The sequence below is a fragment of the Amborella trichopoda genome, chromosome 4 (assembly GCF_054954075.1).
Source record: "Amborella trichopoda isolate Santa Cruz 75 chromosome 4, AtrichopodaSantaCruz75HAP2 v2.0, whole genome shotgun sequence".
In the NCBI taxonomy this organism is placed as follows: Eukaryota; Viridiplantae; Streptophyta; class Magnoliopsida; order Amborellales; family Amborellaceae; genus Amborella; species Amborella trichopoda.
In genome coordinates, this window is record NC_142339.1 from 50,560,383 (window position 1) to 50,577,916 (window position 17,534).

At 33.2% G+C, this 17,534-nt stretch overlaps 1 protein-coding gene across 1 annotated transcript; it reads left to right on the forward strand.

Moving 5' to 3' along the window:
* Positions 1-4,507: 4,507 nt before the first annotated feature.
* LOC18429069 (aluminum-activated malate transporter 9) lies at positions 4,508-14,935 on the forward strand. The gene is made up of 6 exons (XM_006838362.4): positions 4,508-5,010; positions 5,130-5,264; positions 5,447-5,716; positions 5,806-5,927; positions 6,495-6,641; positions 13,899-14,935. Exons 1-6 carry the CDS (start codon positions 4,686-4,688, stop codon positions 14,526-14,528), a joined length of 1,629 nt encoding a protein of 542 aa, XP_006838425.1. The 5' UTR covers positions 4,508-4,685; the 3' UTR covers positions 14,529-14,935.
* The last annotated feature ends 2,599 nt before the right edge of the window (positions 14,936-17,534 follow it).

Here is a 17,534-nt window from a genome sequence, read left to right on the forward strand (position 1 = left end):
TAAGTCCGATTAAGGTAATATCCGGCACTCTTCTTTTGTTTCTTGTAATCTTATCTTTTATTCTCAAGCATAGTGCATAGTTGTTTCAATAACATCAAGTTGTTAAGATCTTGATTTTATTGTTATGTTGCTTTTATTTTGAAATTTATCTGATTATAATAAAGACCACATGTAAGTGATTCTTTTGCCAAAAAAAATGGGTGAAGGGAATATATATATATATATATATATATATATATATATATATATATATATATATATTCCTCGATAAATAATCACATAAGTCTTTTTTTCGGTGCCCAGTGCCCTCCATCTCTCTTGGGCAAATGGCCAAAGGCCCCTTTTACCCTTCCCTTTTTTGTCTTTTTGCTTTTATTTTTATTTTTAAAATGGTTACTGCTTGAGCAAGTCCACTCCGACTCGCCCGAATAACTCGGTTTTGGGTTAGGCCCGAGCAAAGTTCTAAATTGGTCCCTTATTTTCTCCATCCCTATTTCCTTATATTATTCACTTTTCTCCCTCCCCATTCCCTCAATTATATGAACTAGCGATGGACACGTGCTTCACATGTGTTTCAAGTTATGATTTTGAAATTTCTATTTCATCATACCTAACAAATTAGTTGATGCATTTATAAATACTATAGGACATGATAAATGTTGTAGCAATTTTCTTGTCAATTCAAGAATCTTACCTAACTGTAGATCGACAGATCTATGAAAACGTGAAAATCTTGAAAATTAACGGTCCAAAAATGCATTACAAAAGACACTATTTCCAAAACTTAAAATCCATTTTTTTTTTCATGTCCATGCATCTTGATGCTGAGATGATCAATTTGAAGATATTTAGACATTAAAACAACATCTTCTAGTGAAATTTTTGAAGTAAGCTCAAATTTGATTGATTAGAGCCTCGACTCCATATAAACTTTTTTCTAATATATTGTATAATAATATATTATATAACATGGTTGAATAGAATTATATATTAAATAATTTTTTATTATATTATATAATATAATTTTATTATTATTATTTTTTTAATATTTGAATTTTTTACTATTTTTTTTTTTAAAATTGAATTTTCATTTCATTGCATTACATAATAAATATATAAAGGCTTCACATGGCTTCCCAAGGGCATATTCGTCTTTTTGATATAACGTAATATATTATAGTATAATATTGTGTTTCAAAGTTGCTTACCACTGAACTTTTCGGAGCTTTCGGCGGTAGAGGCAAGGCGCGTCTCCACGAGAAAAAGTAAATTCAGGTAGACCTTGGGTGAGTATTATGCACTTAGTCCCTCGATTATATATCGATAAAAAAAACTTTTTATAAACACACAAAATAAGTTTCTATATCAACGAAAAAATTAGATATCATAAAAAAATATTAAATATATATTTAATTACAGATGCAAAATCAGCAGGACCACCAACATTGAACTTACGAGGATATTTTGCTAATTATTGGATCAAATCGAATCCAAAATGGTGCATGGTACTGCTACAATGTGAATGCCTGAATGCAAAAGAAGCCAAGATGGGCCTCATACGAACAAAAAAGCAAAAGTTACAGGCCCAGAAGTTATTATATATCAATTAGCATCATTGACCTGGTTCTCCAAAGAGAAACACCCTCGATGAAAGCCATCAATCCTCTACTCTCTACGCAATAAATATCCACCAGATTTCCGGTTTGAATTGAATATTGAGGTACTCGAATCATTGGTGGGTGCACCTATGGCGATCCTAGACTCGTATGGCACCTTGGTTTGCATGAAAATATTTTTTAAAAAATACTTTAATATGAAAAATTCTTTGGTATGGTCAAGAGTGGAAATATTTTTAAATCGATTAGTTGTGAATTGGTGTGAAAATATATACTAAGACTGAATGGTATGAAAATATTTCCAAATTTAACCATATGAGAGAATTTTTTCATATGAAAATGTTTTCAGAAAAATATTTTCACACAAATCAAACGTGCTACTAGTGTTATTAAATTTCATATTTTTTGAAAAATATTTTCATATGAAAAAATTCTCTCATGTGATTCAGTGTGAGAATATTTTTATACAAATTGTTCTTAGTGCATCTTTGTAAACCAATTGGCAACTAATTGATATAAAAATATTTTCATATTTAACCACATGAGAGATTTTTTTTATGTGAAAATGTCCTTTGGAAAATATTTTCACGCGAACCAAACATGTAATTAATAACTTTAATTTTCTTTTAGATCATATTTCATGAACCTTATGATTAATTTCGCATATGTGTGGGTGTTGTGTACACCTTAAACAATCAAAATGAGGCGCTTCTTCACATTCCTTGAGAAAACTTTACATACCTTGAAAATCTACTTCTACCCTAATGTAAAATTTAGAGCTTAAAAAATGGTGCAAATCAAGCAAATATACAAAAATTTGAAAATTTTAAAAATAGATGTTTCTGATAGTATGTTACAAGATGCATTATTTTTAGGACTTCAATTTTTTCATGGTAATATATTTCAAGATTTAGTTGATCAATTAAAAGGTTCTTCAATGTTTTTTTATGTGTGTCTTATTTCCACAATATAAAGTTGACATGTTATATAAATTTCTTCACACACACATGTATATATACATATATAATGAAAACGAAAAAATATATACAATGAACAAGGAGGTCACAACATTATTGACCATTAGATTTGAAATCGGATGGTTAGAGATGTGCCATTGTTTGAGTACAAATTTCAATATAAAATTTCTCAAATGTTGGAACATACTTTCATCTATTAGATTTCACATCTAATAGCTAAAAATAATTGTGACCTCTTTATACCAAAAATAAATAATCTCATAGTATACACCCATCTCGAAAATCTTCGATATCCAAGGCGTATTGGAGGGTTTGAGCTGAGCCATTAAATTTTCCTACCTAATGTTAGTTTTTGACCAAGGCAAGATGTAAAATTTAGATCGTGTGGCAAGAAAACTGTACTATTTTCCATATTTAAAAGCACGATCTCACTTCAAGAGATCCACCACACTTGGGGTTGAGATTCTACTCAATCCAAATTATTAAAAGGAAAAAGTTTATACAAGGATGAGGCCCTAAACAATCAGATTAAGGTTCATGTCTAAAATTGACTAGAAGATATTATTTTGATGTCGAAAAACCCTCAAAATCAATCATCTCGACTTTGAGATGTATATCCATGAAAAAAAAAAGATTTTAAATCTGAAAAATTATGTATATTGTAATAGATTACTTGAGCCATCAATTTTCAATATTTTCAAGTGCTATAGATCAGCTCAATCTATACTTTTTTTAAATTTTCAGGCAGTCACAACATTTTTTTCTCCACTAAGAAAACTTTCTTCATAGAGATGGAAAAAGTTTATATAAGGATGCAACCTTATAATACAGAACTACGGATGCACCTCAAAAATCCATCGAAAAATGTAGTTTTAATACTAAAAAATCCTTTGATTGATCATCTCGACATTGAGATGTATGACCATAAAAAATAAAAAGATTTTAAGTCTCATAAATAGTGCATTTTACAACATATTATCTACACCGTCCATTTTCAAGATTTTCATATGTTTCTAGATCTACTTTATTTTAACCATTTTTAAAATTTAAATTTTATAATTAGACATAAAAATAGATTTTGAGATAATCCTAAAAACATTTTACATCAAAATTATATACCACGATAAAATTTGAAGGTGCACCTTACCTCTACAACTACGAAGGCATCCATATGCCAACTGCACCCTTTAGAGATATGCCTTAATATAATTTTTTGGGACCTCAGCCTTATACAAACCACACCCATTAAATAATAGGTGAGGTTTGTATAAGGTATCAACCTTATACTATTGAACTAAGGTGTACCTCAAAACTATGTCGAAAATGCAGTTTCAGTACTGCAAAGCCTTAAGTTGATATGGAAATCTATTGTTTCCCCAATTATGAAATTTAAAGTTCCAAAAACGGTGATAATCAAGTAGATCTAATAAACACTTGAAAATGGACAGTCCGAAATAATGTGTTAAAAGATGAGCTATTTTTAAGACTAAAAATCCAATTTTTTTCCGGCATGACAACCTTCACTACGAGGCTTTTTTGGTGCACCTTACCTGTACAGTATAAGGTTGAAACCTTAAATAAACTATTTCCTTAAAGAATAAGAGTAGTTAGATATATATTCAACGATCCATAACTTTGGGGATCTAGATTCCTTAAAAACATTAAGAATAAGAGTGCATTAAGAATAAGAGTGATGAAATATTTCAAATTTAAAGATTTATTATTTCTTCATGTGTCTATCAAAGTCAAATATTTTAAAATTTAAATCTCTATTATTTATTCATCTGTCTACCAGTTATTCGTCTATATTTTATCTCTCGTTCCTTTGACAATCACGTGTTTCACATACTTGCTTTCCACAGTAAGAAAGTGATTTTCGCTCAAATGATTGATAGACCTCCAATAACATGCTTTATGGCTATTTGATAGTAAGAAACCGATTTCCCTCAAATGATTGATTTGACCTTCAATAAAAAAAGCCTCGTGGCTGTTGAATGGCAGAGCAGATATTCATTCCTAAGGCCAAAACCATGGACAATTGAACATAAAAGAAGAAGAGAGAGAGAAGAAGAAGAATTGGGGTGGATTTTTCATGGAGAACAGCAAACATGGCCTTCTCTCTGTAAAACATGAGGAGCTCTGGTCCGATTCGGATAGTTTTGAAGCCAAAAACTGTGAGTTTTTCAGGCGAGTTGGTCGCGGTTTTAGAGAGAGAATTGATGGGGTATGTGATAACGCTTCTTATGCTTGGGAATTTGCAAAGGCAGATCCAAGAAGAGTGATTTTTGGAGCTAAGATGGGTTTGGCTTTGGCCACTGTTTGTTTGATTGGTTTCTTTGATGTGCCATTAATGGATCTCTCGAGCTTTGTGACTTGGGGTATCTTCGCAGTCGTTGCTGTTTTCGAGTTCAGCATAGGTGCGTTCAGTGAGCTTCTCTCTCTCTCACTCTTTCTCTCTCTACTTCACATTATTCTCTATTCAGAGTGAAATCGTCTTGTGTTTCTCTGTTAATGGATTCAATTTCTTAAATTTCAGGAGCAACATTGAGCAGAGGTTTCACCTTGTGCTTAGGAACTGTATTAGCTGGAATTCTGGCTCTCGGCCTTTCGGAGCTTGCAGCACTCATGGGAGATTGGGAAGAAGTACTAGTTGCTTTCATTTTCCTCATAGGTCAGGCTCTCAAATCCCAAGTTCCTGAGAACTTTTATAGATGTCATTTCACTGGAATCTCCTCTGCGTTTGTTATTTTTGAATCAAGATTTGCTGAATTTCAACGGGAGAATTTCTCCTCTGTTTCTTCTTCAATGTTTACTCAATTTCAATGGTTTTTGCTCTGTTTTCTCTCTCTACAGGCTCATCAGTCACCTTCATGAAGATATCTCCAAAGTTTAAATCCTATGATCTGGGCTTTAGACTGTTCTTGCTCACGTTTATCTCGGTAATGGTCTCTGCTTATCGAAAGAGGACATTTTTAGAAACAGCAGCTCAAAGATATACAGTGATAGTATTTGGGCTCTCTGCTTGCTTTATTGTTAACCTCTTCATCTATCCAATTTGGGCTGGAGAGGACCTTCACAAGCTCGTAGTCAAGAGCTTTAATGGAGTCGCTACCTCTTTAGAAGGTCTGAAATTATATGACTGGTTCCTCAATGTTTTCTTCTATGGCATTTTTTTTATACTGAGCATTGAAGGTCTTAAAAACGGCTTTCAGGCTGCGTTGATGGGTACCTTCAAGGACTGGAAAGAGAGAGGATCGGTTCGAAATATCTTGATGATCCTGTTTATAGTGGGTTCAGATCAGCTGTGGAATCGACGAGCAGAGAGGATACTCTGGTATTTTTTTTGTTCTGAATTTCTGATGGATTCTTTATGCTTTTCCATGGTCAGAGAACTAGAGATTTTAATAGATTGTTTATTCATTGTCAATATTTATTGATCATTATTTTTCATTTCGATGGTTCGGTTGGAAACCAGTAAACATTTTGTTCAATGGATTCTTTAATTTCCATGATCAGATAACCAGAAATTTTCAGTGATTTCCATAATCTATTTAGAGGTTTAAAACTTGCCCCAAATCATGTCGTGTCGATTAGGTCAGAGAACTAGAGATTTCCCTAATTTTGGAAGTTCTGATATCTCTGCAACTTTAGAAGCTTCATCTTTGATGCATCCTTTCGAAAATTTTCATGTTCAGAGAATCAGAGACCTAGTAAATGCGTAAACTCCCCAGTTTCATGTACTCTTTTTCCTTCAATTTCTATGGCCAGAGAGCCAGAGTTTTCTATCATCAAAAAAGAAAAAAAGGGTCCACCATTTTTAGTGAATTTTTCTGCAATTTCCATGACCAAAGTACCCGAGAGATTTCTGGAACTTCAAAATTTTATTCCTTTTCTTAAACAGATTGGATTTGCTCTGTGGGAGCCACCCCATGGCCCTTACAAGATGATGAAATATCCATGGAAGAGCTATGCTAGAGTAAGCGGAGCTTTAAAGCACTGTGCTTTCACTTTAATGGCGTTACACGGCTGCTCAGTTGCAGAGATTCAGGTACCTTCTCTCTCTAATGAGGTAACATGAAATGCTGATGGCTTCTCTAACCTCTCTCTCTCGTTGGGTGTGATGAAACCCTAATTTTGGCAGTAACGAATACGTCGTTAGAATTTCTAAGCTCGAACGAAAACCAGAAAAAATAAAAAAAAATAAAAAAGTCTAAAAGCTGCATGCGTCTAAGATTACACGGACAATTATATTAGGGTTTGCATGGGAAATAGGTGATTTATTTGGGATTGCCTCCCAACCGAAGTCATGGATTGCAAAACCCAATAGAAAAAGTCCTCTCGGCCAGTGGTATCACCTTAGTACCTGGTCATCATGTTATTGTTTTTATTCTCATTAATATCACTACTGTGGTTTTCATTCTCATTAACACCATCATGTATAATACATTTTAAAATTAACTCCTAAACCATTTGAAAAAATGGACAGTAGCCTCTTATTTTGTAATAGGATTAGTAATCTTCTCTATATTTGGGCTTTCGGCTGCATGTAGCATGTTCTCGGGGGAGCATAGTACATAACAACTACCTTGGGCAAAATTGTTACTTGGGGAATTTTTTCAACCCGAAAATTGGGGATCTATCTAAGTAATGCTAGATGATTCTTTTTAAGATAAAAAAGCTCGATTTTGAGTTCCCAAATGCTTGGAAATTTTGCTCTAGATATTGGACGGTTCCAATTCAATATTGGGATGTCAATATTTTTTTTGGCATATAAAGAGCGAATATATATATATATATATATAAATATAGGATTAGCCCACTAGCTCATATGAACATATAAGCCCAACGATTCATATTGAATCTGGGTCAATCTGACGATCACAGATGTCCAGTAGTTTTTGAATTTTAGTTTTTTTTCTACAAATCTAAAGCACTTGAAATTTTAAGTGTATGTTCTTCTCATCAAGTCGCATCTAATAAAAATAAAAATAAAAATATTCGTAAAAAAAATTGATCAAAATACCTTCTGAAGAATTTCAAGGGTATTTTGATCAATTTATTTCATGTAAAATATTTTTTTGATATTTTTCAAAGATTTAACTATTTTTTATGAACACATGTCTAAATTTTCAAGTGATTTTGATTTGCAAAAAAAAAAACTAAAATTCAAACACTATCAGGCATTCGTGATCGTCAGATCAACCCATAATCAATCTGGGATGTTGAGCTCATATGTTCACATGAACTAGTGGGCTAACCTCATCTTTTTCCTATATATATATTCTTTGATATTGATCCTTCGGATCTAGAGATCACATCCCTAAAATGTGGCATCCCAAAAAAGAGCAAATCTTTGCACTTTACATAAAGACACCCTAGTTTCTCATAACTAAGGCCCAATGGAGTAATAGGATTTTGCAATGGGATTTATTGTTTTAGTGTGTTAGGTGGTCGGATTGATCACCTAATAGTTGGATTTTCTTTTTTGACAATGTAGTGGTTGGATTCTCCTTATTTGAAAGCTTGGAATCTTTCTAGGCTTTGGCTTAGTTGGTAGCTTAGTATCAAACTTGTCCCAAAATTGCTCCTGGAAAGTTAAAGCCTAGTTGGTAGCTTAGTATCAAACTTGTCCCAAAATTGTTTCTGGAAAGTTTTTGATTATATATATATATATATATAAATAAAAGTGTTCTAACAAAATGCTCCAAAAAGTTATGAGGAAATTTTTTTTTTGGTTTTCTTTTTTATTTTAAAAAAAGTGTTTGGTGAATCATCCGACTCACACTATTTTCTTGCGGTCTCCCAACAAAATATATCTCAAATATGTTTTTTCAATCCAAATTGTTATGGTTTGATAATCTAGACCATGACAATGATCTGATTTTGGAATTTTTCTTTTTCAAAAAATATAAATGTTATCTTTTGAATTCATTTCATCACCATCCATTTTAACTTACAGTGGAGGTAGTATTTTTTGATCTATCATAGAGATGGACGTTAGATAAGGGACCGAAACGTAATTGGTGAATCGGCTGACTCACCAAAACCATATCTTTTTTTTTTTGTCTCTCTCTTGGAGTCGTTCCCAACGTGAATCAAGGCGAAGTTAAAACTATAATATTAAACAACTCACTTGTTCAAGTTTTTTTTTCTGTCTTTTTTGTGTAGCTAGGCCACCTATTAAGTAGTTTGGACAGACCAACAATTTTCCCATTTTTAGACAGGTTCTCCCTTGAGGGATATGTAACCAATATATTGTACTACTTGTTTATATCCTGGTTGATGATAAACAGCTCCTCTGACCATCAAACTTAACATGGTGCGGGGGACGGTTGACGGAGCTGTTTATATCCGAACAAGATAAAAATTGGTAGCATAAGGGGGACCCTTTATTGTTATGTTTCTTATTTCTGTTTTATTGTTATTATTATTGATAATTAAGTGGAGAAGACAGGCTCCTACCCATTTTTGCAAATGGTTTTAGAGTTATTTTTTTTAATGACTGTTAAAATGATAACCACATTGTAGTAACTTGGGTGTGGGGTGCTACCCCTTTATTCATTCTAATAAAAATATGGTTCTATACGACCCCACCTCCTTTCCCTATTATTGTCATGTATGTCTTAAATTTTGAAATGGCCTTACCACAAAGGCCAAACCATGACTAAGGTGCGTGGGCTGAGTCTGGGTTCGGAAAGGAGATGTGGTCCTGAATCCAACCCACTAGTTAATACTCCATATGTAAGCTTACATAAGCAGGACAAAGGTCAAAATTACAAAGCATTCAATAGATGGATCCAAAACTCGTGGCTCACCTACTCTCTTTTACCTTCCCACTGCATTCCTACCCTCCTTGCTCACTCTATCTAAGCAAAGTGGAACTCAAGCTCTTTTAAATATCTTTTTTTCTTCTTTTTTTTTCCAAATTTATTTTAGAAGAAAGAAAATATACGAGAGGAGGTAGTAGAAGATTGAGGATGGATCCCTTCGTTTGTTTAGGACAAGGAAGGGATTCTTTGGCCCAGTTATCTTAAAAATGGAGTGATGGTTCTCATTGGTCTAGAAATTTCTTGCCCATAAATTGGTTCTTTAGATTTTTTTTTCCTATTGAAAATCATAATGATCATCATCATCCAAGTTTTATCTCAATTATTTGGGATTGAGTACACGAATAAGGTTCTTCCATTCTTCTCTATCAATCGTCATACCCTCAGTAAGATTAAACGTCACTATATATTTTTTCACTATTTCTATCCATGTTCTTACCTTTTTACAACCTTATGCTTGAATCAAATCTCACCCTCTAACTAGTATTGTATTAGGTCTATGTTACATAAGGTCAACCTTCCTAAATTTACTTTATTTCGTCTTATCGCTATTGAAAATAGATAGAAAAATAGTGAAAACTAGAGAAAACCAATAGAAAAATCAATGGATATTAAACCTGTTGGTGCCACTGGTTCTAAGATCGCTTAATGATATCTCAAACCCTTTTCTTTTATTTTTTTTTTTGTTTTTGTTTGTAGTTAGAGAGATGGGAGGGGGAGCCATGTCAAGGGGTGGCAACGGGTCGGGTAGGGTCTAGTACCAGCCCCTAATTTATTGTTAAATTTTTAGATTTTTAAATTAAATGATATTATAAGATAATTTCAAATTTATTCTTATTTGTATAGTAAAATAATTATAAAATAATAAAATACATACCAATATTTCTAATTTTAATGTATAATATTGTCTTTAGTTAGATTTCAAAAAATATTTGATGAGAATCTTCATACAGGGAACGAAAGTCTCAATATTCACATATTGATAAAAAAATAAAAGTTAATAATGCAGTAACCCCATTTCTTATTGAATTATTTTTTTTAAAAAAAATTATAATAACTTTTAATAATTTTTTGTGATTTTTTTTAAGGCTTAATCTGACCGATTCAGCCGACTCCCGATCTGGATTGACGATTCACCGATTCGGATAGGTTTTTGGGATGCCTGATCCGAGTCACCCTAAACAATCAAATTAAGGCGCACCTTAAAAATTCACTAGAAAGAGGTTGTTTTGATGCCCAAAAATCCTCAAATTGATTATCTTGACCTCATGATGTATGGATATGAAAAAAATAGATTTCAACTCTTGAAAATAGTGCATCTTGTGAAGCATTTTCTAGACCATCAATTTTTTAAATTTTAAAATGTTTATAGATTTGCTTGATCACAAAGATTTTCAGACTATCACAAATATTTTCAATAATGATATCTTTCGATACCATTTGAAGGTGGGCCTTATTTTGATTTTTTAGGGCATCAACCTTATGCAAACCACACCCATTTAAATACATTTCGTATATTGGTACCCGAAAAACATTACCTAGACCCCACCAGAGCTGGACTTCCAAGATTGGACCTGACCCAACCTGATTCACAGGATCCAATTTTTAAACCCATACCCAAAACCAGATCGGGTTCACCCCTCCGGTCCCTATTCAGGTCCTACTCCATTGCCACCTCTAGAACTGTCGCCCTCTTGATGTATAGCACATGCTGTTTTTCTCTCTCTCTCATAAATGATGAGAAGACTGGCATGTGTTTTTTGTATCAGGTTCGGATAAGTGAAAGGTTACTATTTTCTAAGGCTGAGACATTGCACCGCTAGGCGCTGCATATGAGCCTCTATCTGCATGCCAGTCATGAAGGGGACCACTCTTTTCTAATAATTTTGTTTGGGCACAAAATCATTTAAGAGGTCATAACATCTTATAAAATTATTAAGGGACTCAACACAAATCAATTAACATTAAATAGTTTTATAGAGTTTACCTTTTAGTTTTGATTTTACTTACGTACTTCCTCCTTAAAATTGTCCAAGTTAGTTGGAAAGTAGAACCACAAATGAGCAAGGGTGTAGTAATTTGACCATCTAAAAGGTCCCAACCAAATGATCGGAGTACTTTTGCTTGTTCAAGATTTATCAAATTATTAAAAACTTTATCCTTGTTCAGATTTCCCAACCCTAAACGAGAGCAATTTCAGCATAGTTTAAGGTAGTTTTTTAATATACAATTGAGTGAAACAAAAAATAAGAATTGAAGCCTTTAATGTCAATTAGAATCTCTTTTACTGCCTTAATGATTTTGTTAGAGGCGTGTATCCTAACTACATAATGGGAATACCCTTGCTTGTTCAAGATTTATCAAATTATTGAAAGGCTTATATTTGTTTAGGTTTCCAACCCTGAACAAGAACAATTTCAGCCTAATTTAAGATATTATTTAAATATCTTTTACCACGTTAATTATTTTTTTAGAGGTTAGTACCACTTAAATAATATTTTACCTAAATACATTGCTATATAGGTGATAAGCGAGTAATTGGCCAAAAACATTATATAACTAGGTGTTTTAAAACCCGAAATTGGATCTAGATTGCTCCTCTAGTGAACGGACCTGGATAAATAATTGTAGTCCAAAATGCCTATTTTTCAGAGATAAAAAATTTAAAATATAGTAAAAAAAATATTAAAAATTAAATTAGCTGGAAATTGCTCAGTTCCCTAACTCAGGTCACCTATTTTTCGAGGTACATTGCTTGGTTATACGACAGAACCGAGCTATTCAATGGGATGATTTCCAATTCCACAAGTTGAATACTGACGGTCGTCGAAACTCAAATAGGTTTGGGTTGGATATTAGTACAAATCAGTGTTTTACAAATCACCCACTAACTTGTGTCGAATTACTGGATCATCGATCTTGATCTAGTTTGAATTGGTTTGAATTAGTAATAAAAAAAAATATAAAAAAATAAGATAAAATAAATTAATATAGGAATTTATAGGGTTAGGATTTAAGGGGATCCAAGAAAACAATAGATAACGGATAGGGGCATATCTTCCTCACTGAATTACCCAAAAAAAAAGAAAGATAAGCATAAAAAAAGGGGAGAAAAATATGAAAAGGGAAGTTTTAGGGGGGAATCGAGCCAAACTCATATCATAGTGGTTCAGACTCGGCCAATTTTCACTTAGATTGGTGATCCGGATTGGAAATCATCATGTTTTACAATACTAATGCAAACCATGCTTATATATATATATATATATGAAAACTCTTAAAAATGCATATACGTGATTTTGAACAGCGTTTAGCCCCACCACATATATGCTATATCCGTGGTGGTTTATTGAACAACGCCTCATTGGACGGCGCACAGTCCGTGCCTGCCTTCGCATGTTTTTTTTACCCCCATGGCCATGCTATGTCAGTGATGTGTTACGGCCATGGACATTTCCATGACGCTCTTTAATCCTTGTTGTCTGAAAAATCGGATGGCGATGTGCTTATAGGCAAAATCACTGTACCATTTCGCCTATAGGAATTGTAAAGTGGCTTCCACACACATATATGTATATATGATCATTCGACTTTCCATGAACGATAAAAAGGAAAACAAAAAAGAAAATTTTATGGTTAATTTCTTATGAAGAGATGGTTCTTCCAAGGAAAGAGTTTCGAAACGGAAACTAAGGCTTCAAATATTTTATCGAACTATATTACATGGTATACATTCTTTGCTCTTTTATCGTATTAACTCTCTTTTAGCCATTTCTCATCTCATACAATGGATCTATAACTATGAAACAAAGGCTCATATGGTTAGTTGAATGTGTTAATACATTAAGGACACGGTGTTTATGTCTCACACTTAATAAACCTCATTTTAACTTTTTTTAACATTGCTATAAAAGTACTTCATAGCACCTAATATTCCATGTCTATTCTTTAGATAAACCCCCTATTTGAAAAATATTAATTTTAAAGTTCATATTTCTGATAATTCATATCCATGTCAAATATATACACACTTATATGTGGTTGTAACAAAAACTTGCACGATACATCACATGAAAACTAAGTCATATCCAATACTCGATACATCACAGGCAAACTAGGTCATATCCATGTCAAATATTTAATTGAACAAGTCACCTAATATATATATATATATATATGGGATAATTCAGTGGAGAAGGCATGCCCCTACCTGTTTTTTCAAATAATTTAGGCGTTAGTTTTTTGAAGGTATTAGTGGGGCGATGTCAGTGAAATTTGAAGGTGCTAGTGGGGTGATGTCAGTGAAAATGGGAACAAAACCACAATGTGGTGACTAGGCTGTAGGGGTGCTACTATCACGACCCGAGCTCTTTTTCCAGGTGTTACTTATATTGTTCTTGCAAACAAGCATAACTTACTGCCCTCCTTATTCTTTCCATATTTAACAATTGGATTATTACTAAACTATGGGATTACAGGCACCATTAGAGAGGAGACGTGCATTCAGCCAAGAGATGAAGAGGGTTAGCACAGAGGGTGCTAAAGTTCTTCGTGAGCTTGGAAACAAGATTAAGTCCATGGAGAAACTGGGCCATGAGGATATCCTCCTAGAAGTGCACCAAGCAGCTGATGATCTCCAAAAGAAAATCGACAAGCAATCGTATCTCCTCGTCAACTCTGAGAGATGGGAGATAGGGACACGCCAAGAAAACTATGAAATTGGAATGGACACTGAATACATGGAGAATATTATTGGAGTGAAGTCTAAAAGTGAGGCAGTGCTTGGCTTAGGAGAACTGGTGTTGTCCAAGAGTTGGGACCTGAGATATTCTGCAGGTGCTGTTAACCATGGGTCTCATGTGGGAACCAAGGGCAAAGTTCTCCATAAGAAGGTATCTTGGCCTTCAAGACATGCATCGTGTTTCGATGTATTCGATGTAACCAGCAATCTGCAAGAAGAGAGAATTTATGAGAGTGCTAGTGGCTTGTCTTTGGCTACTTTTGCTTCTCTGTTGATAGAATTTGTGGCCAGGCTTCAAAACTTGGTGGATTCATTTGTGGAGTTGAGTGAGATGGCGATGTTCAAGGAGCCTTATGAAATCATCTGAAATTAAACATGGGTTATGGGACAGGTTGGATCGGTGTTTCAGAGCAAAGAGTCGAAGCATATTTCAGATTTGATCATTGGATTTAAGTTTTTGGATTATGGGGATTGAATTTTTTTTGAGAGGGATGAACTTCATCCGTTTTACTTGTGAAATTGAGGCTCGAGAGATGGGAATATCTCAGACAGTGAAAGATTTCATATTCTAAGGAAAATGTGTTGAAATTCGAATTGAAGGCGCTTGCAATCTTCAGCAACATTGCATCATAATTGGGGCTCTATTCATGAGGATGAATATAATGTAAAATCTAATTTAATGTGACTACTTAGTATTCAATAAGGTGGACATTAAATTAATTCTTGAAAATTTATTGGGAAGGTGAAATAGACTTAGGCTTGATTTGTGCTTGATCTTCATTTCTTTTCATTCTAAATGAATTTTTGACATGTCTTGCACATATTATGTAAATGCGTTGTATTTACATCTTAAACCGAACTTTGAAATTTCAACTAATATTAATATCAGTGAAATGTTCGCCATGCTTTGGACTGCCCTCCTTCTCTCCCACCTCTGTCTTCTTTCGAAAGAAAATTGTGACTAACGCTCCGTTTGGCAAGACTAAATTTCACCGTAGCGCCATTTTTCCGTGCACCCATTTAAGAATGATAGGTGTGCAAGCTTGGTCCCTTGCAATTCGAGATTATCTTTTTCAAATTGAATATCCCAAAAATGCTACGGAAACTCTCACAAGACTAAAAAAAATATATTTTTCTGTTGTTAGCAATTATGATTTCCTTGTACTTAAAGTTCTTTCGTTCGCAACTATGATTTTTTTGTACTTCAAGTAAATGGTCTCTTTGTACATTTTTATTTTTCTAATTTGACTAAGACTACTTAAGAGTACTTTTTTGAAGATTTTATCAAAATACACCTAAGTTTTCAATAATTCAACACCTAATAGTCATCATATTTTGATGAGTATTTTGAAATTAAATCGAAAGTTTTGGATCAATGTTAAATAGTTAATATTTTGTGTATATTTTGATAAATTTCCCTGAATTTTTCTGAGGTTGTCCTAAAATTGCAAGTAGGGCTATATCTTTGTCATGGCTGGTCCGGAGAAAAACTAGGCCTAACTATTTCCAAAAAGAAAAGACTGTTTTAGATGTCCTCTCTCTATTCTTGCTCACATTCTCTGTCTGACACACAAAACATATGTGCGCAAAAATTGGTGAGTTCTTGATCCACCTGTTTAAGTTGATACCAATTGCAAAGGCCAAAGCCTAGTTACGAGAGACCACTTAAATAATTATATTCATTACTTTTAAGCAGTGTTTTAAAAAACGCCGAGTCGAACCGGACTCGCCCGGTTCGACTCAGAAATCGCAAAAGTGGATCGAATCGACTGAAAAATCGGAAATCGTCCGGTTTTAGAGAGAACCGGACGATTCTGTACAGTGACTCGCCGATTAACTGTACGGAATCGGCGAGTCGGAACAGTGAATCGGCGAGTCCGTACGGATTTTTTTTTTTTTTTTTTTTTTTTTTTTTTTTTTTTTTTTTTTTTTTTTTTTGTAATCCATGATAGATTTTTTTGTAATACTTGATCGATTTTTTTGTAATCCATGATCGAATTGTTTTTGTTTTTTTGTAATCCATGATCGAATTTTTTGTTTTTTTGTAACCCATGATAGAATTTTTTGTAATCCATGATCGAATTTTTTGTAATCCATGATCGAAATGTTTGTTTTTTTTTCTTGTAATCCATGATAGAATTTTTTGTAACCCATGATAGAATTTTTTGTAATCATGATCGAATGTTTTGTAATACATGATCGAAATGTTTGTTTTTTTTTTGTAATCCATGATTGAAATGTTTGTTTTTTTTTTTTGTAATCCATGATTGAATTTTTTGTTTTTTGCTTTTTTTGTAACCCATGATAGAGTTTTTTGTAATCCATGATTGAATTTTTTGTAATCCATGATCGAATTGTTTTTTTCTTTTTTTGTAATCCACGATTAAATTTTTTGTTTTTTTATGTTTGTTTTTTTTTGTAATCCATGATCGAATTTTATGTAATCCATGATCGAATTTTATGTAATCCATGATTGAATTTTTTGAAAATTTGTGATTTTTTTTTTTAATCCATGATCGAATTTGTTTTTGTAATCCATGATAGAATTTTTTGAAAATTTGTGATTTTTTTTTTTAATCCATGATCGATTTTTTTGAAAATTTGTTTTTTTTTTTTTTTAATCCATATTATTCAAAGGGAAAATGAGAGAGATGATGATTCTGAGGCCACCCTATCCCAGCCATATTATTCACATATCGAGTCCCAACAGCAACAGTGTAGGGATGAGTACGACAATGTAGGTGAGCATAAAGGATGGACAATCTTCGGGGATTTTAGATTGGGAACACAACAAAACACTAACACTCAGGGATTTGGGAATAGTCAGACGCCTGTTAATATCGATGATTCGTTTTTAGATCGAATCAATTAATTGTTAAACGAATTCAATCAATGGCACCAGCGTGACCAAGAAGAACAATAACGTCGTCTATCATTTTATTTTTAGATCATATGTTACTAATTTTATGATTTATTGTAGTCCATGTATGTTGATATACTTATTCTATGATAATTATATTGTTTATCCTTTTGTGTGATGTAAATTAAATGCTGAATGGCGGTTCATGCAGGGAAAGAACATATCAATATTCGCATATTCATTCAAAAACATGAAAATTCTTAATGGAGTACCTTCATTTCTTATTGAATTCCTAAAAAGCAATATTTATAATGAATTTTAATAATTTTTTCGGATTTTTTTGAAGTTTTATTCTGACCGATTCACCCGATTTTCGATCCGGATCTCCGATTCGTCGATCCGGATCGGTTTTTTGGAAGCCCGATCCGGGTCACTGATCCGTTTTTTAAACCATTGCTTTTAAGTGAACATTAAACGAAATGGGTCTACTGCCTATGGCAAGAATAGAACTTT

Coding starts and splice junctions, on each gene's coding strand:
- LOC18429069 (XM_006838362.4), top strand. CDS start 4,686: ATGGAGAACAGCAAACATGGCCTTCTCTCTGTAAAACATGAGGAGCTC. Junction 5,928..6,494: donor CGAGCAGAGAGGATACTCTG/GTATTTTTTTTG, acceptor TTTCTTAAACAG/ATTGGATTTGCTCTGTGGGA. Junction 6,642..13,898: donor GCTCAGTTGCAGAGATTCAG/GTACCTTCTCTC, acceptor ATGGGATTACAG/GCACCATTAGAGAGGAGACG.